Source organism: Phascolarctos cinereus, unplaced genomic scaffold (genome assembly GCF_003287225.1).
Source record: "Phascolarctos cinereus isolate Bilbo 61053 unplaced genomic scaffold, phaCin_HiC Scaffold_726;HRSCAF=1367, whole genome shotgun sequence".
NCBI lineage: Eukaryota > Metazoa > Chordata > Mammalia > Diprotodontia > Phascolarctidae > Phascolarctos > Phascolarctos cinereus.
The window spans coordinates 253,907,796-253,933,531 of record NW_027556098.1 but is presented as its reverse complement, the minus strand read 5'-3'; the positions used below and the strand labels follow the sequence as shown (position 1 = coordinate 253,933,531).

General features: G+C 38.1%; 1 protein-coding gene across 2 annotated transcripts in view; it reads left to right on the top strand.

The window, feature by feature from the left end:
- POLR1D (RNA polymerase I and III subunit D) overlaps positions 1 to 9,385 on the top strand; it is a 55,081-nt gene extending 45,696 nt beyond the window's left edge. For both annotated transcript variants that reach the window (XM_020997152.2, XM_078147067.1), the window contains exon 3: positions 7,372 to 9,385. In XM_020997152.2, the coding sequence (XP_020852811.1) occupies positions 7,372 to 7,639 (268 nt within the window). In that variant the 3' untranslated portion in view covers positions 7,640 to 9,385. The remainder of the gene's footprint in view (positions 1 to 7,371) is intronic.
- Positions 9,386 to 25,736: the final 16,351 nt, after the last annotated feature.

Genomic DNA, 25,736 nt, shown 5'->3' with positions numbered 1-25,736 from the left:
ATAGTTTTTCCTTCTCATTGATGGGACAGGAATATTAATCCTTTGCTTTTTAATAAATCAGGTAGCACATTGGTTGAGCTAGTGTCTTAAATCTTGGAAGACAGTGCCTGGATATTTGGGGGTTTTTTTCCGCTTTGTTTTCAGACTCCTTGTAGGTATTGTGCATATATTTGTATTTTACAACCTATTTACTGCAAATATATGAAATCTAGATCTTCATCGGCAAACTGAACCAATCAGAACCAAAAATTAATTTTCAGATTCTGACTAATGGAGCAAACCAGTGTTTTGCTGACCAGAAGTCAGGCTTCCCAAGTCAGGTACTCCCTTAGCATTGTGAATACTGTGTAAATGAAGAATGCATGGATCTGGGGGGGGGGAGGGGAGGGGGGTATTTTCTTCTTGGTATAGTAGAACATTTTTTTACTATATCCAGGCCAGAAAAAGTCGTAATCCGGATCAGTAGTCAGTAATACAGTACTTGCAGCCATACAGTACTTGCCTTTCAAGAGCCAAAAACTAACCCTAAGAAAATCGATTTTGTTGCATTCCAAATGACATTGTGTTAACTCTGCAAATATTTTCTGCCCACTTGTCTGTGTATGTGTTTGTGTATGTCCAGCTCTACCCTCATCCCCACTAAAATGTAAGCTCTTAAAAGCAAGGATTTTTTGGTTGTTCCTTTGTATTCTTTTGTATGGCAGTCTAGCACCTGGCACCTAATACGTACTTAATAAATTATTTTTTCATTGAATATTCTTAGAAATTAGGAGGAAGAAGATTAGCAGATAAAAGAAGCAATTTTCCCTTTCCCAAAATTTGAATGGCTATAATGTGGGAAAGCAACAGGACTTATTTCCAGGTTGTTGAACTAGGACTAACTGGTAGAATTGGCAGAGAGGCAGATTCTGCCTGAGGAAAAACTTAATGATTACAGATGTCCAAAAGTGGAACGAGTTGTTTTGTAATGTAGCGAGTTGCCCATCAGCAGAACTCTTCAAACAGAGTTATGATCACTTGTCAGAAATCAGTCACTAACATTTAGGCAATAAATGCCTACTATGTGCACAGGGAAATTCTCCTCTCCCCCCCCACTTCTCCCTCTTCTCCTCTTCTTCTCTTCCGTCATTACAGTATGAGCTCCTTCCAAGTAAGAATTTTTTCCTTCTTTGTATTTTTATCTCCAGGGCTGCTAGGTGGCACAGTGGATAGAGTGTGGGGTCTGGAGTCAGGAAGACCTGAGTTCAAATCCAGCCTCAGACTCTTAGTAGCTGTGTGACTGTGGGCACGTTACTAGGTAACCCTGTTTGCCTCACTTTCCTCATCTGTAAAATGAGATGGAGAAAGAAAGGGCAAACCACTGCAGTAGCTTTGCCAAGAAAACCCCCCAAAAAGGGGTCATGAAGAGTTGGACACAACTGAAAACAACTGAACGACACCAAATTTTTATGGAACATTGCCTGGCACATAGTAGATGCTTAATAAATGTTATTCATGGATTAATCAATACGTGCCAGAAAAACCTTCAATAAAATACAACATTTATACTGTTATAATATTTATATATTACATATATATTTTAAGTTTAAGAATGAAAGAATTCCTTAACATAATGAAAAGCATCCGTCTAAATCTCAGAGTTAACATTATATGTGATAGAAACACTTGAAGTTTTCCCACTGTGATCAACAGTAAAGCACAAATGCCCACTGTCACCATTATTATTTCTCATATATTCTAGAAATGTGCACTGGGGCAATACTAAAATGAATTGATGATCTAAGCAATTCAGAAGTTCTCTCTTATTTATACATATTATAACCCATCCATAATTACCCACCTTGTACTATTTTTGTCTAAAAAAGTTTGCCACCAAGTGTCTACACAATAGTAGTAAAATGAGAAAAGAAATCAAGTGAATAAGCATTGACAAAGAGTCAAAAATACGATTTTCATACAATTTGATTAAATACACTAGAGAAAAAAAATTTAATCATGATAGTAAATAATTTCATTAAAATAACAGGATATAAGGAAATTCACAAAAATCATCTGTACTGCTAACAAAAACATGGATAGAAAGAATACCACTAAAATAATAAAATTAATAATGAAATAATTGTAAAAATATTAAATATCTAGACAGTAACTAGTAAAATACACAAAGGATTTCTATAAATATGACAACAATTTTTTTTACAAAAATTGAAAAGAAGATCTAAATATAATTAAGTTACATACCAACTGAAATACCAGTGGGAAATTTTATAAAATTAGAAAAATAATAAAATTCATGTTGAAGAACAAAAGATCAAGAATACATCAAGGAAAACAGTGAGGGAGGAGGGGAAAGGTAGGGATATGTCACTGCCAAATCTCAAAATACGCTATAAAGCAATTTTCAAAACTGCCTTTCAGTTAAAAACATAGAAAGTAAATCATTGAAATGGATTAAATAGTCAGTAATTAGAACCAAATATGTACAGCAATCTAATGTTCAGAAAAAATGGAAATTACAAATTAATAAAGTGGTAATAACAAAGAGCCAGTATGGCTTTACCAAGAACAAGTCGTGCTGAACTAAATAAAGTTCCTTTTTTTTTTTTTTAAAGGGATCTCTAAATGAGGGGAAGCAGGAGTAATTTACCTATGTATTGCCAAAGCAGTTGACTAAATTTTATCATGTTATACCTCTAAAGTAGATAAATATATATGAACTTTTTTTTTTATAATTCACGTGGATTTGGAACTGTCTGAATAGTCAAGGCCTAAAGAGTAGTCGGCCCTGAAATGATTTGGTATCAGTTTGAAAGGAGGTTTCCTGATAAAATGTGTATCAATCTTTCAGATGACATTGAGCCGGGAGGTCAAATGAGAGAATATATGTTAGAATATGCAAGTACGTTATAAACATTAAATAACTATGTAACTGTCAGGGGCTATTATTATTAGCTGTTGAGAAGACTAGCACACAAAATCAGCTAGGTGGCCAGTGGACAGAGGGCTGGAGATCAGGAAGACCTTAGTTCAAATTTGGCCTTAGTAGCTGTGTGACCCTAGGTAAGTCATTTAACCTCTATTTGCCAGTTTCTTCAACTATAAAATGGGGATAAGAATAGTACCTACAACAAGGTTGTTGTAAGGATCAAGTAAGATAATATTTGTAAGATGCTTAGTAAGTGCTTATTCCCTCCTCTTCTCCACCTGGATAACAAAAGCAAGGTTCAATAAGATCTTGATGGTCTAGAACATTGAGCCCAACCAGATGAAATTTAATAGGGATAAATGTAAAGTATGCATCTAGGGGTTTTAGTGGACCACAGCTTCCACATGCATATAATGTGGCAACCAAGGAAGCCGAAGTGATCTCTCCCTGAGTTGAGAGGCATTGTGTCCAGGAGGAAGAGGAAGGAGATAGTTCTCTGCCCTGATCAGGTCACCTCTAGAGTACTTAATACCACCTTTTAGGAAAAACATAAAGAAGCTAGAATAAGTCCAGAAGAGTATAGCTGAGGATGATAAGAGCCCTGCAAAGCAGGACACATAAGGATTAGATAAGGGATTTGCCCATAGTCACAAAGCAAGTTATCACATGGGATTTGAACCTAGAGTTTCCTAACTCCAAGTTCAGCACTCTGTCTGTTGTATCATATTGCTTCTTTGCAAAGGTGATAAAAGGGAGGACCTTGAGAAAACAGGTCTCCTAATTCTGCTTGGCCCTGGAGGCCAGCCCTCGAAACAATTTGTGGTAATTCCAGCAACACAGATTGAGGTACAAGGTAGGTTGTTACCTTCCTAATGGAGCTGTGAAGGATGGAATAGCCTAGAGAGGCACTTGACAGTTGCACATAGCTTGCCCTTCCTTTAATAAATAGTAGAAGTATACATTTGCATATACAATCATTTATAAGGACTTTTTCATTGTTTTACATAACTATTTTGAGGATTAGAGTTTAGGGGGTTTTGCCTCTTTTGCTAAAAAAAAAAAATTAAAAGACCAAAGCCTATATCTTTTAGTGCTGGCTTCAGTGCTTTTTCTACTACATGTTGCTGAACAAATAAATAGCTTTTATGTATAGTAGGAGACATTGCACCAAATAGTTACTGACCTCCAAAGATACCCTGGAATTTGTTTTCTTGGAAAATGTTCTGGGTATCAAATTGCTTTAAGGCATTTTATGTCTTTCTCAGAAAGATGGTATAAAGGATAGACATCATTCCCATAAAAATCAGTAAATCAGAAATCAAAGCAAACATCTTCCAAATGATGTTCTTTTCATCTAGAATTTTTTCTTTACTAATGTGATTGGTGCTTTGATACTAGCCAGCACCACCTAAAGTGTTGTCATTGATTTCTAACTCACCAGTACAACACGCATGGGTATTTCTTTGGCAGATTGCTCTTTGTTAACTTTCTCATTTGCACAATTTGCTAATGAAGTAGGAAGGAGGTGTATTTTTACAAAACTTCACTAATTATTGCTTGTATGCTTGGGGAAGACCTTATCACCAATCCTACAAGTTCATTATTATGAGATGACACTTCTGGAAACGTGGCATTCTTGCCACATTAGGTCACTGTGTTCTCTTAATTCTAATTAATGCTTGTCTTTTAACAGAATTCCAGTCACAGACATTAATAGTTTTATCTTTAATATTATAAAGTCCTGTAGCATGATGTGGCATAACGAAGCCGCTTTCTCATGAAAACTATTCTGTGACATTTCATATTCAGAGTAACACTCCAGACCAGGTCTTCTTAAACTGTGGTCACAACTCCATATGGGGTTGCAAAAAATTTGGCAACAGTAAAATATTTCTGAACATGCAACGACCAAAAATTAATTCAAAGTCAAACGCATAATGAATCCGAAGTGTTTCTGGTAGCACTTGCCTACGTGGCATCTCTCAACTTTCAGAACACAAAGCAAGTGCACTTTGAGCTGCACATGCCCTGGGGCCTTGCAACACCAACAACGGCTGCTGAAACATGAAAAGGTCACGTACTAGGCCCTGCTCTAGAACAGGGCTTCTTAAACTTTTTCCACTTGCAGCCCCATCAGTGCTTCTTAAGCTATAGGTCGTGACCCCATATGCCTAGACCCTAAAGTCAATTAAGGAAGTATTATTTGAATCAGGAAGATGGTAAAAATGTTATCAGACTCTAAACCCTGCTCCTTGGTCCTGTAATTGGTTAGCAGTTTTCTTCCCCTGGTAAGCCTCCAATGGCATCACCTCCCTGATGTCATGGTCCTCTTTGGGAACAAAGGACAAACAACAACAGTCTTTCACCAAAATATGCATAATGATGATTGAATCCAATCACCAAAAGATTGCATTTTATGGGAGCCTGTAATATTAACAAAGTGGGAGAACTGACAACCTTTTCTTACTCTGTTTAAGCCAGGAGACATTTGATTCACCAGCACCAGCCAAAGTAGAATATGTCAAACTTTACAAAAGTGGACCAATTTTGTCAATGCTGTAAAATTGCCCGGTGACTAGAATGGGCTCAGAAATTAATTTTCTAGAAAAGCCACAATTTTTCTGAAGCTTCGTGGTTTGTTCTCAGAGGGAGATGGAATTTCTTGTTGGAAGGATAGCAAGGAAGCTGATGTCATTGGATTACTGAATCCACAGAAGGTGGGAGGAATAAGATGTAAAAAGACTGCAAAAGTGAGGTTCGGGGGCAGGTTATAAAGGTCTTTGAACAACAGAGTATTTTATATTTTATCCTGGAGGAGATGGGGAATCACTGGTGTTTATTGAGTAGGGGGGTAACATGGTCAGACCTGTGCTTAAGGCTGATTAAGACTGGACCACAGTGCAGAGAGACTTGAGGTGAGCAGACCTAGCCTGCTGGCTACTGCAGTAGTCCAGGTGTGAGGTGATGAGGGCCTGCCCCCCATTCTGTTTAAAGGAGAAGAACACTATAGACTGAGGGACCCTAGCTGCTAAGGCAAATAAGATAATCTTTTAAGATTCAGTCATTCAAAAGCATTCAAAGTGTTTATGTGCCAGGGACTGGGCAAAGACGAGAGCAAAACTGCCCCTGCCCCAGGAAGCTTTCATCACCTTTAGCTCCAGGTTTCCTAGAATTCTTCTCTTTGCCCTTTCCCACTCAGTTCACTTTCTCATCAGTTGTCTTACCAGTTACAGCACACAGGAGCAATCTTCAGCTTTTCTCTGCTTGTTGCACCATTGCTGGCTGTGGAGTTTTTTTCTTCATCTGAATTTTGAAGTGTTCTGGATAGTGAGTTTGTTTGAGGTCTGATCTTTAGATAGCAGAGGTCTTAACCATACTAGGATATTAGTTATATCTAATTTGAAACACTGTACAGAGTTCTGATTGCGCTTCAGTTATTTTTAAGACTGGAATTGGAAGTTCCTAATTGGTTTGTTGAATAGCAGGCACCTAAGATAAACACAGTCTTTACATGTGAAAATAAAAAGGGTAAAAAAATAAAAAATCCTACTGTAGGACTAGACTAATAATAAGATCAATGTACTCATTGTAAGGCAAAATGCTCTGGTACCAGGAAAATTACCTGGGGTTGGGTTTGACTTAGAGATTTTTTTTATTTATTAAAGGTAATAATTGCTACAAATGAAAATTCAATTAGAATTAATAAATAGGTAAATCTAAAAATTTGGAAGTGCAATAATAATTAGTGAAATTCTCTCATAAAGACACTGGCAAACACAAAGATTGGGAGTGTGATGTTGCTAGAGAGAACAAACTTCTCAAGAAAGTGTTTTTAAAGTGTAAATGAAGGCTTTAAAATGTGTGGGTTTTTTAAAGGTAACCGAAAAGAAAGTGATGGTAGCTTTATGCTCTTACTTTTTTTTTTAGAGGACAATATACATATACATTATTTATCATTGTGTTTTTCCCTGCTGTGAATCCATGATATGGGTTTGAATGAATCTTCCCGGAATATATTTACATTGAGTTCATAGACCAAATTATATAATTAATGTAATAAGAAAACTTCCAGTTTCTGCCAAATTAGGAATATGTTACTTAAGGAATGGAGATTTAATGATAATATTAATTTATAGTTTGATTAATGCCTGTTCACATAGGCTTCAACTTCATTCTGTCCCTATGAGAATAGGCACTGATTGTCCTAATGTGTTTGTGTGAAGTAATGCAGCTGTTCGGCCATCAGTTTTAGAAATAAAAGCTGTCTCGAATTTTTTTTCCTTTTCCTCTTGTACTCCAAGTTTACACTAGGTGGCATACAAGGAAAGCTGAAAACATAGAAAGTTGATGCTGTTGACTTGGAATACTTTAACAATAACTGTGTTAAAACAGGTTTTTATGTTAAGTTGCTATTTTATCCTTTGATTGTTTTGATGTTTTTGTAGGATGAAGTGTCCTCTTGCTGGCACAAATAAAAGATTTCTGCTTAATACAATTAAGAACACATTACCCTCGCAGAAGGAGCAGGACCAAGAGCAGAAGGAAGACAATAAGGAACCTGAGCCAAGTCAGAACCGCAAAGAAGAAAACCCAAAGAAACACAGAACTCATCCATACAGACACAACGTCCAGTCTCGGAGAAGAGTTAGTTATTCTCCTCCAAGGAAGCGGAACACCCAGGAAAAGTATGAAAAGCAATCTAACAAACGATGAGGCAGGCACTGAAGAATAGGCAAGACTGTTACAAGCAATGAATGTCATTAAATTTTGGACTGGGAAAGTGTTTAGCTTTCTTTAAATGGAGAAGGTTGTTTAGTGCAGGTCTTTAGTTAGCAGGGAAGACAGCTAAGAAAAACATTATCGTAGATAGATATTTTGTTGTGGTTTTTAAAGAGTCTTTTGGTCATAAACAAAAGTGACTTAGTAATTCTTCCTTCTGAAAAGTAATCCTAAGGGTAGAAGTCTTGACATGTTTATCATATTTTAATAGTGTGTATACATTTGTTATTGTACCTTCTTTCAAAAGTTAGTTTGGAAATAAACAAATCTAGAGTTAGATTTTAAGTTTTCAGAGATTGTTCAAACTGGTTAAAATATCTGTTGTATATCAATTGTGGTCATTTTTCAGAGTTGAGAGCAAAATTAAAACCTCTTTAGCTCTGTATTTTAGATTTGGGATATCATATTTAGTATATTCAAGAAGCTAAACAGTAGAAATCTTCTGGCTGGGGAATACACCATTTATAAAATCTCCCTCTAGCCTTCAAGGGCTAGAGTTAATCAAGAAATTTGTTAACATCTCTAGCACTTATTTTTGCTTAGATAAACAATGTGGAACATTCTTAAAATGGCTGTGAATTTATTACCTAAAATAAATTAATGGAGATGAAGAATCAATCTCCTTGTTCTTCTTGCAACAAAACTTTGATTTGTATAAAATGCATTTTTTTCCCCCTCACTTTGAGCTTTTCTCCAGGAGACATAAATTGGGAGGAATATAGTTTGGTGCTTTAGAAATAACCCTCATCAACTAAACTTACTGTGCTTTGATTGATGTTGAGGATTTTATTCATTGCTCTTTGGTTTTTTAGCTTAAATCCCCTGGTATAGATATCACAGTGTAAAGTTGTGCCGGAAATCTTCTTTTTGGCAGAAAGTATGTTGGATTTTTTCCCCCATTGTTGTTGTAGGCATTTCTTAATGATAAGATTCTAAATTTCCTAGAGAGTCCCACTCCCACCCTCTACCCCCAACCCCCAAACTCAGGACTATATAACAATGTATTCCTAGAGCACGGAGAAGAGTCTCCCTCTCTCTACTCCCTTCCCAAATTTTCCAAGGCGGCTGGGCTTATGCCTGGCTGCCTCCAGATAATCACTCAGCCACAGCCATACTCCCAGCAGCCAAGAAAAGCTCTTTCTGTGCACTGAAAATCAGCACATTAGAAAGGCCAGCTCTGGAGTGTTGTAGAGGAGCCAGAGAATGCCATGACAAAATTGCTCTGTCTTCCCCAGTGCTACCCCACCACACCCTCTTTGTGTGCCCTAGGCCATGCACCCAAACTTTTCTATGAAGCCCAAGCTCCTGTGTGGTCAGAAGCCTGTGCATAGAACCACTCCAACTAGGAGGATGGGAAAAATATTCCTCATTCTTTCTTTCCCCCTCCTCACACACCCCCCTACAAGTCAAAAAAAGTACAGAGGGAGTCCCTCCATAACTATCCAACAGCTAATTCCCACCCCTGTCATACACAGAAGGAAGAACTGAGGTAAACTTGACTTTATACAAAAGTTGTTATGCTTAAATGATCCTAAGCTTTACATCCGTATTATTTGTGTTAATTTATTTTACTTTTAAATATTTTGTATTTAAATATCTATAGAAACAGGAGACTTAAGAAGTTGAGGTTTTTTGTAAATTCTTGTTTTCAATGAGTAAAAATAAAGTTAAACTGTGTCATTTTTGTGCCATGTGTTTATTACATAAACTTGGGCAGATAAAATATCTTTTTATACCAGATAACTATACTGAAGTCTTTGCATTCACAAATGAAATTACACAGAAGCTATTTTTTTGCCTATTGATAATTGACAATCATTTTAAAATCATATTATAACTTTTAAAAGCCTATAGTATAATCATTGCCTCCTAAAAAAAAACCACAGTTTCTAAAAAATAAAAAAAAGTTTTAAAGCTGCATACAGCCAAAGAGATGGCATAAGGGTTCGTATCTATAGAAGGTTGACATATTAAAATCAGAGTGATATGTGATATCTGTAGACATAGAAAGGTTTTGTGTGGTTTTTATGAAGACTACTTTGCAATTCTGCAGTGACTTTCATCTAAGAAGTTCCATTTATTCCTAAATTCTTTATGCAGTCTGTCAGACAATAGAGATAGACGAGGTGGATTAAACCAATCAAAGAGTGTGTACCTGGTCCCAGAGAGGTTTACCTAAAAACAGAGAGCTGGTATGTACAATGGACTGAATAAATACAGGGCGACAAACAGTTGCTATAACTAGAAGGATAATTGGAGCAGGTGAAATTTTTTGTGCCCTCCAAACATTTGAATTTTAATGTGAGTATTTTATCCTGGCAGCACAGTCCATTTAAGAACTAACTTAACACATTGTCTCTGTGGCCTGTTACAATTTCCCTTCATTGTATCCAGTTCTGTTCCTTTGGGGAAATGCATTCATTTGTGATCTTTTACTCTAGCAGATAAAATGACAGAAGGAAAAAACCTTAAGGAAAATTATAGATGATGGTGAGTTCTATTGGCAAATCCAAATGAGAATCGAAACACTTTCCAAGGCTCATCAGCTGGGGATAAGTTCAGGTTAAAAGGAAGAAGTTGCTTTTCTGCTCTATCCTGTTCCTGGAGGATCCAGGTCTCTCTTCCCCTTTCCTCCTGGGGAGTTACTTCTCCTTAGTTAGCATTTGTTTACAAAGCTTACAGGACAGCTGCTGCTTCAAAGAGATTAAAGATAGCTGCTTCTGTAGCCAACAAATGCCCCCCATAGTTATTTATTAATTTAGGTTTACTTTTTCTGGTTCTGGTCCCTAGTTGCAGTTTCTCTTCCCTGTCATCCTGTGACTGCTACAGGCCCTCCTCCAGTCTGTGAAGCTCGGACCTCAGGTTCCCTTACCCCTCCATTGTACATCAAGGCAGATACCCATAAGGTCCATAGTTGATAGCCAAAGATAGATTCTGAAATTTAATTTGCTAAAATCAAAGTTCCCCAATGTCAATTTCCCATAAAATTCCACACATTCAAAAAATTGCCAAACCTCTCCAGTACCTTAAACTAAGAATTGTTTCTGAATTCTTCAGGAAGTGGACTGCCTTCCAACAGTGATGGTAGGCTCCCTCCTAATAAAAGCACTCTCTGTTCCCAGTTTACTTAATGCCATCCTGATTAAAGACCAGCTTCCTTTCAGTCAAAACTGTCCCCCAGGGTTTTGTTCTATACCCTTTCTTCCCTGACAACACCTGCCCTAGTGGTCTCATCTATCCCTATAGCCCAACGAGTCTTAGATTTACCACTGAACTCCTGACTTTTCCTCTTTTTTCAGCCTGTTAAGTATTACAACCAAAAGGACAAACCTGACCTTATGCAGTAAATATAGTTCCTGAAAATTGTCTGTCAACCCAATTTTACTGCTGACTACTATTAGAAATTCAGAAATGTTTTACCTTCATTTCAGACAGATAGGAAATGACTCCCCTATTTACTCTCTGTCAAGAATTTTGAAGAAACTTGGTAAATTCTTTCAATTTTCAAGTATTGGGTTAACCTGACAGAGTTGTGACAGTTTTAATGGCTTACTAAGCAAGACTTAGGAGGCTGCTAAATTGTCGAGCAGTTAGTCTAAAATCTTGGTAACTGCCACTAGTATTTGAGAATCACAGTGGCCCTGCTGTTAGACATTTCTCCCTAAGTGCTGACCAGCTAAGCCTTTGCTTACAGTATATAATCTGCATATAGTATATAATTTTTATAACATTCAAATAAACAAAAGTCAGTTGTAAAAGACTTCAGAGCTCTGATCAATCAACAGTCAACCAGTATTTATTAAAAACACTACATTCCAGGCGCTGTGTTAGGTGCCAAGGATACAAAGAAAGACAAAAACTGGGTCCTCACCTTTAAGAAATACATTTTAACTAGGGAAACAACATGCAAACTATTATATACATATAAGAAAAATACGGGGCAAATGGGCAGTAATCTCAGAGATAAGAGAGCAGAAAAGGCCTCTCGCAGAAGATAGGAATCTAAACGAAGTCTTGAAGGAAACCAGAAGGCAGGAGTAAGGAGGGAGAACGTTTCCAGGGTGAGGGACCACCATTGCGAAGGAGGGGAGGTGAAAGATGGAATGTGATATGCAATGAACAGTTTTTTTTTTAAAGGCCCAATGTAATTGTTTGGTAGAATATGTGAAAGAGAGTAAGAAGACTGGAAAGGTAGGAAGGAACCAGGTTGTGAATAGCTTTAAAAGCCAAACAGGATTTTTGTATTTGATCCTCGAGTTAACAGGGAACCACTGGAGTTGATTAAGAAGGTAAGGAGAAGGAGGGGAGGTGACATAGACCTTCACTTTAGAAAGTTCACTTGGGCAGCTGAGAGGAGTAGCACCAGTAGCAGCTAGGTGGAACAGTGGTTAGAGATGGTGGGTCTGGAGTGAGGAAGACCTGAATTCAAATTCAGCTTCAAACTAGCTGTATGACCTTCAGCAAGTCAATTAACTTCAGTTTCTTCAGCTGAAAGATATCATAATCTAACTCCCAGGATTGTTGTGAGGATCAAATGAGATAATATTTGTGAAGCTCTTAGTACAGTGCCTGGCACATAGTGGGCACTGTATAAATGCTAGCTATAGTTTATCATTATTATTATTATTATTATTATTATTATTACTCTCTGGAGTGAGGAGAGACTTGAGGCAGGGAGACCAATCCGACACTGACCATTCACAACGCAAAAGACTCATGACAAAACATCTTCGTTTCAGACAAGAGGAGTTGAGTGAGACATACATTTTCAGACATAACCAATGTATTGATATTGTTTTGCTTGGCCGTACACATTGGTCACAAGGGAGGGTTTCTGGAGGGGAGGGCAAAGTGGGGTTAGTGGGTAGCAATAGTGAGGTAAAAAAGAAATTAGCATCAATGAAATATTCAGAAATACACAAAAGAGAACAGAAGGGAACACAGCCCGAGCAGTTTTATTGCTAAACAAATTTAATATACTGCTACAATATAACATAATATATAATAAATGCTAAACAATATATACTTAAATGTAATATAAGTTCACAATTTCAACCCCATTTTTGGTATTTGGGCATTGAAATACCCATGTTTGTTGAATTTTAAGTTCATAATAAAAAAGAAAAGTTTTTAAAAGTTAATTCAGCTGTCTTACTCATTTCTCTCAGTCATAAGATGATTTTACCTTCCTGCAGAGAGGATTAAGGTCTTGCAATTTAAGTGCCTTCATCTTCCCCTTCCCCTCCACCAAACAATTTCTTTATAACTGTACCTTCTTTGCTGCTTTGGAAACTTAGCTAGCTTCCTGTAATCTTCTCCCTTGGCTCCCTTTCTTTAGAAAACATTCAATTCCCCCCATTTTACAGATGAAGAAACTGGCTCAAAAAGTTTGTGGTACACTCAAGCATGTATTGTTATAGGTGTCTGAGGCAGGATTCAAAAACCAAGTCTTCCTGAATCTTAAGTCTACTATAATGCTTTTCAGTAGATACCACTTGTTTCCTCCAAGGTGGAAGAGATCTATCACTCCTTTGTTCTTATGTGTCTCCTTGTGTCTTGCCTCCCCCACTCAATTTCAACTAGACCTTCCTTGAAACTCTTTCCTCTCTTTGCTGTTGTAATGTTACCCTAGCCATGTTCCAATCAAGTCAGATCCAGTTGACAAGGATTTATTAAATGTCTGCTGTGTGCCAAGAACTGTGCTAAGCACTTGGGACATAAAACAAAAAAATCCTTGCCCTGAAGAAGCTCACGTTCTATCGGGGGAGACAACATGCAAAGCACTATGTACAAACAACATATATACAGGATAAATTGGAGATGATAAACAGAAGGAAAACACCAGCACTTAGAGGAATCGGGAAAGACTTCTTGAGATTTCAGCTGGAATTTGAAGTCCAGGAGGTTGAGGGGGAAAAAAAAGGGATAAAAATCCAGACATAGAGGATGGCCAAGGAAAATTCTACATTTCTGAGTAATCCTTCTCTATCTACATTGCTGTCTCCCTTGTGGGCTGCCCTGGGAGATAGTGAGTTTCCTGTCATTGAAAATGCCTTCAAGCTGAAGTTTGATGTTCTCTTATCTCAGAGGCTATAGAGGGTATTCATGGTTTAGGCAGAATTTCGAGTAACCTCTGATATCCCTTCCAACTTGGATTCTATGATGCCTCTTCTCACATCCCTGAAATGGGGACATTCTCCAAGGTCCACTCCTCTCCCTTCTGCTTTTTTCCCTCTATAATCCTTCAAGGATATAATAACTCTTTGTCGTCGTTTCAAAAGAGATGCTTACCAAATCTTCATCTCCCGCCACAGCCTTTCTCTTAAAACTTTTTATTCCATCTATCTGCTACAAAGATCTCTCCTAGCTAAAGGTCTTACTGCTATCTCAATTATAAGAGCCCAGATTCACACAATGTTTTGCCATTTCTCTGCTTCTTTCACAACCCTATGATGTGTGTGGATCTGAAATGGATTGAATGGGCAGAGGCAACGTGGTGTGAATTGGTATCCTGCTAGGTTTGAAGTCAGGAAGACCTGGTGTCAAACCCTCCCTCTGGCAGTTCCTGTGTAATTATAGTGAGCAAGATCTCTTAGCCTCAGTTTCTTCATCTGCAAAGTGAAGGAGTTGAACTGAATGGACCCTTTAGGGTCTAAATCTATAGTTCTAGAAACCAGAGAAAGATTAATAAAGAAAAACTTCCTAATCATCCCTGTTTCTAATAACATATTCTCCACAGTACAATGGTATTCAGTGCCTAGCATAGTGCCTGGTGCACGGTAGGTGCTTAATAAGTAATTATATTGACTTGACTGATGGACCTACATTAGATTGTAAGCTTCTTGAGGGCAGGGACTGTCTTTACCTTTTTTTTTAATCCCCACCACTTAGCACAGTGTCAGGCACATAGTAGGCACTTAATAAATGTTTATTGATTAATTGATTTATTATATTTTCTAGTATAACTCTTTTACATTACTAATTGGCTTATTGATTAATAAGCCTAATTCTATAAGGGTAGGAGTACAAAAATAAGATTTAGTGAGAAGAATCTATAACTGTGTTACAGTGGGAGTTAAGGAGCTTAGCACCTTTGGGTGTTTATACAGCCTCATTTATTAGTTCCTTTAAAATTATGCCAGTGTCTTTGTAAGGTTATTATCTCCAACTCTTCAGGTATAATAGTTTCAAGCAGGCCCCAATAGGAGTGAACCTAGAACCAAGTCCAGGGCTTTAATTTGAAGAATCAAGGTCTCTTATAATTAAAAATTAGAGCTCCTTGAGGGCGGGTACTGTCTTTGACTTTTTGTCAGCACTTAGCACAGCGCCTGGCACATAGCAGGAGCTTAATGAATGTTTATTGACTGACTGATTGAAAAGAAACCTGAGAAGTCATCTGGTATAAAGTGAAGAGAAATCAAAGAATCTCCTAGATAACATCTCTAAGAGATGAGCATCCAGGCTGCACTTGAGGATTTCCAGTCACAGAGAATTCACCAGCTCACGATATAAATCATCCCATTGTTGAACAGTTTTAATTGCTAGAAAATTCCTTCTTTAACAAAGATTCTTGGAGAATGGGAGAAATCCTGAAGGACTGGGAACAAATGTCCAGACTTTCAAAGAGAAGATGTCTTTTTTTAAACCGTATCTTGATGAGGTTGACATCAATACCTGGTAAAAATCCTCAATTTAGTCATGTCAGATGAACCCTCCCTCTTCTCAAAGTGTTCCCAGTCCAGTTGGTCAGGGGGATGCTATAGCTTGGATTTCAGCCAAGCCTTTGACAAAATCTCTCACAGTATCTTTGTTGAAAGATTGAGAAATGTACTGGATGATAGTATGGTTCAGTAGACTCAGAGCTGATTAAATGGCCAAAGTACACAGGTGTCAGAATTAGTTCCTTGGTGGTGAGATTTTAGCACAAATCTGTTTCAAAATCATGTTTTGCTTTAACCAAAGAGGTTTGTTTGGTTTTTTAAAAATCACTGCTATAACCAGCCCAGTAGAGGTGTTTCACTGGCACAGGTCACTTTATGATCACAGAACTGAGGTGTTAGATACAAGCCAGGGCTGAGTAGGTGGTCAACCTATCCTTCCTACTGTGGAGTGGAAAACCCAGATATCAGACCCATGATGTCCTGGCTTGGGAGCGGAAGGAGCTGCTGTCAGTACTCCCAGTAACTAATAGATACCATTTTCAATCCCTAAATAAACTCTCCTTCACTCCACAGATGCTGGGAATACACTTTTGTTGGTGGTGGTGTTTGTCCTTCATTCTCAAAGAGGACCATGAAGTGAATTGAAGTGATGCCATAAATGAATTGGATTTAAGTGAGGCAGGGCTGTGCAAAGTCGCCAGCCTCTCTTTCTCCTCCAGAACTGTGTGGGTCCAGTGGCAAGATATAGATCAAGAGTATGCTAAGCTGAAGGCACTTGGCTGACTTTTTTCATTCAAAGCTTTCACTCGTCTCTTCCCATCCTCATCCATAGCTTTCTTTACAAAGCGTTAAATATGAGTTACAGGTCAACTCCATTTCCCATTAATACTTCTAGCATATACTGTTTTATGTTCCCTTGTTTGTATTTTCTTTTTTCCACTCCAGTTGCTTTCCACCTCCCTAATAGCTGAAATGAAAGATTGTTAACAGAGGCCATTTATTCTATTCCCTGATATAACAACAATAACAATAACATTTATATAGAGTTTACTATGGGCCAGTCACTGGTGCTAAGTGCTTTACCACTATTACCTCACTTGATCCTCAACAATCCTGGGGGGTAGATGCTATTATTACCCCATTCTAAAAAATAGGTACTTAAGGCACACAGAGGTTGTGACTTTCCTTGGGTAATACAGTTAGTAAGTGTCTAAAATCAGATTTGAACTCAGATATTCCTAACTCTAGGCCCCACACTCTATCCTCTGCACCACCTAGCTGCCCATTATGTAGGAAGTATTCAACAAATGCTTCAACAGAGGTATGCCACTTACCAGGATAGTTTGATAGCTTAGGAACCATATAAATGCTTAATGAAAATTCTACTAAATTTTTTTTTCATATTAACATAAAGTTTACAAAGTTCTTTCCTCCCAACAACCCTATGAAATAGTATCTCTTTTTTACAGAGTAGGAAACTGAGGCTCAGAGAGAGTAAAGTAACTTGCCTAAAGTCACACAACTAGCTAAGTGATATAACTAAGATGTAGTAGATGAAGTGCTAGAACACTGAACTCTGAGTCAGGAAATCTGAGTTTGAAAATATTAGTTTATCCCACTTAAGTGTGACTTTGGACATGTCCCTTAACCTCTCTCTGGGTCTGAATTTATTCTGTTACAAGTTGAGAAGGTTGGACTAGATTCCCTCTAAGACTGCTTTCAGTTATATTTTCTAGGAGCTCCAATATCCCAGTCTACAGCCTGTATCTACTGCACCACGGTATATATTGTACATCAGTGGTATCAAACTCCAATAAAAACAGGGGCCATTAAACCATACATAAGGATCCCTGGGGGCCATATATTCCTGACTTAGAAAACCACATATTAACACTATCTATATTCTATTATATTTTTATTTATTTTGTTAAATGTTTCCTAATTATATTTTAATCAACTTTGTGCATGATATGTGGTATCACAATAGAGATGATTATGATATGAGGCATTTTTTAAAGCTGGATAGTTTATTGAGCCATATGGCATAATGAATATAAAGCACCTGTAACAATACCTCACACAGTAGGTGTTAATAAATGCTTCTAGACAGACTGATAATCGTCTGACCTTGAAGTAGATGACCTAGGTTCAAATCCCATCTCTAATATGTGCTGGCTGTATTAATCTGGGCAAGTCACTTAATTTTTCAGTGCTTTTAGCCAACTCTCAGCTTCTAAGCTGAAAAACAGTTGCTCTTCTGCTTTGGAGAAGAGAGTTTCCAGAGAAGGAACTTGCTAGACCAATAAAATCACAGGTCCAGTCTGAAAATATGTGCTTCGGGTCTTTTTCTTTTCTTTTCCTTTTTTCTTGTTTTTTATTAATTTATTTTGATTTATCAATAATCACTTCCATATGCTTTTGAGTTTAAAATTTTTCTCACCTTTCCTACCCACCGTCCTCCCCAAGACAGCACACAATCTGATATAGGCTATACATTTACATTCCTATTAAACATTTTCACGTTAGTGATGTAAGTAAAAATTAAGACCAATAGGACGAACCATCAGAAAGAAGAAATAAAACTCAACAGAAGAGAAAAAAATAACAATTCAATATGTGGATAGCATTTTCCATCACAAGGCCTCTGGAGATGTCTTAGATCCTTGTATTGCTGGGAAGGGTTAAGTTTAACAATATTAGTCATCACACAACGTGGCTGTTATTGTATACAACGTTCTCTTGGTTCTGCTCACTTCTCTCAGCATCAAACATAGAAGTCTTTCCAGATTTTTCTGAAGTCAGCCTGTTCGTCATTTCTTACAGCACAATAGTATTCCATTACATTCATATACCATAACTTGCTCAGCCATTCCCCAGTTGATGGGCGTCCTCTCAATTTCCAATTCTTTGCCACCACAAAAAAGGCTGCTATGGATATTTTTGTACCTGTGGGTCCTTTTCCCATTTGTATGATCTCTTTGGGATATAGCCCTAGAAGTGCTATTGCTGGGTCAAAGGGTATGCACATTTTTATAGCTCTTTGGGCATAGTTCCAAATTGTTCTCCAAAATGTTTGGATCATTTCACAACTCCACCAACAATGCATTAGTGTTCCAATTTTCCCACATCTTCGGGTCTTATTTTCTGTTGAACACTGTCTCCAGCCTAATCTCCAGGCTTTGGAGGGAAAAGAGTAATGAAATGGGGCTTCTCATCTGACCATATGACCATTTGCCTTCCATCTCATTCAACATTTGTCTCCTGCCCAATCTCCATACTCCTCTCAGGAGAGAGGTGATGTCTTCTACTCAACAATGAATATTCTCATATCTGCTTATACCCTCCACGTACCTGTGATTTGAACCTTTGTAGGTAATCATCCAAACTCCATTCCCCATCCCCCACAACCTGATTCTTTATTCCTATTCCCCTCATCACTTCCATCCCAAAGTCCCAATCAAATGCCACCTGCCCCTTCCACTGTGCCCTCTGGAACACCTGTTCCATAGGCAACAAACTTCCCTTCATCCTAACTAAATCTTTTCCTCTCCAACTCCTTCCATCATCTAGCACTCACCCAAACCTAGCTCTCCCTCGAAGATATGTCCTTCTTGGCTACCATTTCCAGTACTGACTGCACCTTCACTCATTTCCCTTAGATCACTGGTTGAGGTGAGGGAGTTGGAATATACCTTTTTCCCCATTGCCACTTCCAGGTTCTCTTCTTTACTTTGAGGTCCATGCCATTCAAGTCTACCACCAAATCAATATCCTGGTAACTGTTGTCTATAGATCTCCAACTCACTCCCCTCCATTCCTCAATGAGTTCAGCATATGGCTAACAACTTTTCTCTCCTCCCCAACTCCTACTTTCATATTAGGGGGTTTCATTATACACGTTGACCCTCCCTCAAACACTCTAACCACTCAATTCCTCCACTTACTTCCTATGAGCTACTCCTCCACCCCTCCTCAGCCACACAAAAAAAGGTCATACCCTTGATCTTGCCATCACCCCAAAATGCACCATCTCCATGTTCAAGACTTTTGAATTCCCCTTTTCTGACCATAATCTATTGACTTTCCACTTCTCCCTCTGCTTTCCCTTACCAAACCCTACTCTTCATCCACACTTCAACCTTTAATCCCTCAATGCCTCAATTCTCTCCTCGGCCATCTCCCCTTTACTAGCCACTCTCTCCTCTCTTCCCATTTTAACCCCTGAGTGAACCAGTTCAACTCTACACTGGCCTCTTCTCTTGAGTTATTGCCCTCCCTTTATCATATATCTGATTGAGCCCTACCAAGCTTCATCCTTAGATGACTCTCACCACCCACTGCCTTTGCTCCTACTGAAAGAAGGTGGAGAAAATAATGCAACTGTTCTGACTGGGTCCACTACAGACTTATAATATATAACCCAAACTGGGCACTCGTTGTCACTAGGCAACCTTTCTACTCCTCCCTTATCAACTCACTGCAATGACTTTTCCAAATTTTTTCATCCCTCCTCAATCCTCCTGTGGCATCTCCTCCCTTCATCCTCTAAACTGAATTTTACTTCATATTTTACAGAAAAATTGACTCCATTCACCATGAACCTCCTCATCTAATATCATTTAATGCCTTCTGCCATAATCTTCTCCTTCATCTCTGTCTCACACGAAGAGGTGGCTTTACTCCTTACCAAGGCACACTCCTTTACCTTTTTACAAGTGATCCCATTCCATTCCATCTCCAACAGAGTGTGCCTCCTGATACCTTCTCTATAACTTATTTTCAATCTCCCCCTCTCTACTGCTTCTTTTCTACTGCCGATAAACATGCCCATGTCTCCTCCATCCTGAAAAAGACCTCACTCTATCATTCCATCCTTCTGAATTATCTTCCTATATCTCTTGTCTTTTTTGGTCAAACTCTTCAAAAAGGCCATCTACAATAGGTGCCTTCTCTTAACTTTCTCTCCCCTTACTTCACACCTTACAATCTGACTTCTGGTCTCATCATTCCACTGAAACTATTCTCTCTAAAGTTACCAACAATCTCTTAATTGCCAGATCCTATGGCCTTGTCTAAATCATCCTTCTTCTCAACTTCTCTGTGGCCTTTGACACTGTTGATCCCCCTCTCTTCCTTGATGCTGTCTTCTCTCAAGGTTTTTAGAAACCATTCTCCTACCTATCAGACTGCTCTTTCTCAGTGTCCTTTGCTGGATTCTCATCTAGGTGATGTCCTCTAACCTTGTGTACTACAGGGTTCTGTCCTGGGTTGTCTTCTTTTCTCTCTCCATGCTACTTTACTTAGTTATCTCATTAGCTCCCATGGATTTAATTATCATCTCTATGATGATGATTCTCAAATCTACCTTGCCTTCTCTGATGTCTCTGCTGACCTCCAGTCTCACATCTCCAACTGCCTACTAGACATCTCAAACTGGATGTCCTGTGGACATCTTAAACTCAACATGTTAAAAACTGGACTCATTATCTTTCTCTCTAAACTCTCCCCTGCCCCAACTTCTCCATTCCTACCAAAGGCAACACCATCTTCCCATTCCCTCAGTTAATCTAGGCGTCATCATTGATTTATCACTATCTCTCACCATTCACATCTAATCTATTGCCAAGTCCTCTTGATATCACCTTTATGACATTTCTCAAATATATTCCCTTCTCTTCTCTGACACTGCCACTGTTCTGGTACAGACCCTCATCAACTCATGCTTGGACTATGCAATAGCCTGATAGTGAGTCTGCCTACCACAAGTCTCTCCCCAAATCTATCCTCCATTTAGCTACTAAAGTGATTTTCCTAAAGTACATGTTCAACCATGTCACCTCCTCCCCCCACCCCCAGCCACACACACACACACACCCACTCAATAATCTCCATTGGCAAAACAAAACAAAACAAAACAAAAATTCCATTGACTCCCTATTGCATTCAGGATCAAATACAAAATTGGCTTTTTGGGGGGGGTTCAAAGCCCTTTATAACCTAGCCTTTCCTGACTTCTGACTTTCCAGTCTCCTCATACCTTACTTCTTTTTTTTAAAATATAAATTTATTTATTTTAGTTTTCAACATTCACTTCCACAAGTTTTTAAGTTCCAAATTTCTCACCCCCCCCCACCCCAAGATGGCATGCATTCTGAATTCCTGTAGAGCAGGACAGACTTCTGTACCCCCATACCTTACTTCTTACCATGTACTTTTCAATCTAGTAACACTGACCTCCCTGCTGTTCTACAAACAAGACACTCATTGTCAAATCTGCCATTTTCTCTGATTGTTTCCCATGCCTGGAATGCTCTCACTCTTCATCTCTGCCTATTGGCTTCCCTGGCTTCCTTCAAATCCCAATTAAATTCCCATCTTCTTCAGAAAGCAATTCCCAACCCTTCTTAAGTGCCTTACCCTTTTTAATTATTTCCTGCTTATCCTGTACATGGGCAGCTAGGTGTAGAAGTGAAAAGAGCGCCAGACCTGGAGTCAGGAAGACTTGAATTCAAATCCAGAGTCAGACTGTTACTAAGCTGTGTGACCCTGAGCAAGTCAATTCACCCTGTTTGCCTCGGTTTTCTCACCTGTAAAATGAGCTGGAGAAGGAAATGACAAACCACTCCACTATCTTTGCCAAGAAAATCCCAAATGGGTTCACAGAGTCATCTTATCCTACATATAGCTTGCTTTGTATATATTGTATATATTTGTTTGCATGTTGTCTATCCCCATATAATATAAGCTCCTTGAGGTCAGGAGCTCTCTTTTACCTCTTTTTGTATCCCCAGCACTGAGCACAGTACCTAACACATAGTAAGTGCTTAATAAAGTTGGTTGACTGACTGACCTAGAAGGTAAGCCAACTTTATGGGACCTATACATGCCAAAGGCTCTTTACCTGACACATTTTTCATTCCATATGTATATCCCTGGGGTATTGGTGATACTGCTGCTGCTGATAAGGAGTGTGACACTATGATATGCTTTCATGGAAGGTCAAAAGGTAACTGGATAAAGAAGCCTATAAGAAAGGTTCTAGGCTTGCTGCTGTTCCATCATGGGGTTATAGATCCAGAACTAGAACTCAGAAAGGCATCTAGTCCAATCCCTTCATCTTTTTTTTACAGCTGAGGACACTGAGGTCCAGAGTCAGACAGGTTGTTAAGAGGCAGAGCTAAGGTTCAAACTCAGAGCCATGATGTGGAGTTCAGTATACTTTTCACTGCATCACATTTTTTTCCAACAGTTCTTGATGCATGGAATGGCTGGTGGAAATTCTAGGGTTGGTTCACGAGAAATAAATATTATGCAACTGATATGTTAAATCCAATTTTTTTAAAAAAAGTCATATTTACCAAAGCAAACTGAACTGTTCTTTGTTTGATCAAGTACATTCCAACACCCAACACATATAAATAAAGAGAGATGAAAACTAATGTCCCAGATCTCATTCATTCATTCATTCATTCCATGAATGTTTGTTGGTTACCTACAAGACAGGTCTACATACTAGACACTATGGGGGATACAAGCTTAATGAAACAGTTTGCCTACAGGGAGCTTACAATCTAGTAGAAAGGATAAAATCAGTATACAAAATAACTTTGCTATACTGCAGAACATGGTAAAGTGCTGTTAGAGAAATGCGAAACAAGTGTAATAGAAGTTCAAAGCAAGGAGAGGATCCATCCAATTGGAAATGAACATTGTAATGAAGGAGTTGTCATTTGGGTCAGGGCTTTGAATTTAGATTTCTTTCAAAGTGTGGTTGAAATAGCAATATATGGATTTAAGCTCACCGGTGTTTCCTTCAAACCTGAGAAGTACTTTATAACTCATTGTATTCACAGGAAAGCAAGGGAATGAAAGTAGTCCAAAGATAGGCTGACAATCCTGACAGTGTTAATTAATTAATCCCAGGAGGGATTTCAAGATGGCTGGCCTCAGACCTCCTAACCATGATCTGCTGCCTGACAGGCTAAGATAGCACCAGTATCCAGAACTTCAAGGGAAAAAACCCAGCAGAATGCTAATAATAAAACAAAATGGGTGGATAAGATTAGAGGAAAATAACAGACGAGGTCTCTGCTGGATGTTACCCTAGCTTATGACCGTGTCTGATTAAAAGGGAAGATGCTTTGTTATTCTCCTTAAAAAGAAAAATCCCAGTGATGCTGTTTGAAAATATCTACGTGATGATCAGTGCTCCAAATGTATCCCTCTTATTGTGAGCAAGCAGCTGAACATAACATCCTGCATTTAGTAGCCAGGTAATAGATGAGTCTGTAATTTTCTTGATAAATGTAGCTGGTATATTAATTTGTTAATGAAAATTCTTTAAAAGTTCAAAATTCCATGGTTTTGAAAAATGAAGTAAATCCAGCTATAATCAGATACAGAACCAGCACTGTTTCCAAAATGTTTTCATTTATCTACTTATATATCTATTTAGACAAATACTTTTTGTCCCCCTCAGGAAAACAACTTGAGAAATCTCAACAAAGAATATTATTACAGTGGACAACTCTCAACATCAGAATATGATCCCCCCCCCCTTTTTGTAAAACTCAATTTGAGTTATTTACAATGAACCTTAAAAGCCATGAACTTTAATGAAAAAGCCTGACAGATTTGGTGTATGACAGACTAAGGTTTAAAAAAAAACAGAAAAAGGTTTTTTTTTCTCTTTCTTTTGGGCTGTGAAATAAAACTGATGCTTCCAGCAACACTGAGTCACTTGTTAGAATTCAGTTGTAATAGAGTTGCACCCTGTTTATAAAATTTCTACTGGAAGCTACTCAACAAAGAAGATGTAAATGTTTTTAGATCAGTGGAATAATGGAGCAGGAGGGGGTTGCTTCGGGAGTGCCCCCCCATCACCCCCCCTCCAAAACAGAACTGTTTTTTGGTTTTGCCTACATGTTAGTTTCTGGGAGCCACATTGCTTATTCTACTCTATTAGGGTCCTTTCCAATGATTATGGCTTTTTTTAAGCTAATGCAATCAGAAACAGCATAAACCAGATTGACTTGGGGATATACATCTTAGCAGAAGGGTGATGAATTCCAGAGCCAGTCTAGGAACAAAGAGAAAGTTTTTCAGCAGCAAGAATTTCCTACTTTCTAACACATTTGCCTCACATTCCCACTTCATTGGTTCAAGGCATGCAATTTCCAGATAAATCTGAACATTCATCTTTAGCAGGGTCTTATTATCTTGGATCACTGAAGTAAGGGCTAAGAAAAATTGTGCCTAACTATAAGAAAGCAAAGAAAAAGATGTATTGTGGCTGGAGGCACCACCTTTGGGTAGAAAGATTGCAGAATCACTATTTTTCTCCCTCCAGTCGTTTTCCTTCTAAATTGCTCTTCCTTTTTGTACTCATCATTCAAATGAAAGACCTTCCCTTCTAACTCAAGGATCTGTTCCTTAAAATGGGTTTCCACCGGGTCCATGAGTACTAGCCAATACTGACTTCAGAAAAATGAATTATTTTAACATTGTACTAATGAAAAAGTCCACCATTCACCACAAACAATTGAAAGATTCTGGATTCTTCTTTGTTTCATTAAGGAGTTGTGCCTGGAATACAGCTGAACAAATTTTCCCAAAATTTAATTTTAATCCTTTCTAAAATGTCTCTGAAGCCAGATTTGAACTCAGCAAGATGAGTATTCCTGACTTTAGGCCCAGCAGTGTATCTACTATACCGCCTAGCTGCCCTTCCATTTAAAATAAGTATAGACAATATAAATACTTGGTAGTCTACCTGCCAAGACAAGCTCATGAACAATACAAACACAATTAGAAAACATTTTTCACACAATTAAAGTGAGATCTAAAAATATCAATTGCTCATGCTAGGCCAAGCTGATAAAGTAAAAATGGCAATTCTACCCGAATGAATTTTACTTGTTCGTTGTCATACCAATCAAACTAATAAAACATTTAATAGAGCTAGAAAAAAATAACAATTCATTTGAAAGAACAAAGGGTCAAGAATATCAAAGGAATTAATAAAAAAAATGTGAAGAAAGGTAGTCGAGCCATAGCAAATCCCAAAATGTATTCTAAAGTGATAATCAGTGAAACAATCTGGCTCTGGTTAAGAAATAGAGTGGTGGATCAGTGGAATAGATGAGGTACACAATACACAGTAGTAAATGAACATAGTACTCTAGTGTTTGGTCAACCAAGAGACCCAGGCTTTTTGGATAGGTACTCAGTATTTCACAAAAAACTTCTGGGAAAACTGGAAAATGATTTGGCAGAATCTAGGCACAGAATAAAATCTTGTGCCATATACCAAGATATGGTCAAAATGGGCACGTGATTTCGATATGAACCATGATACTATAAACAAATCA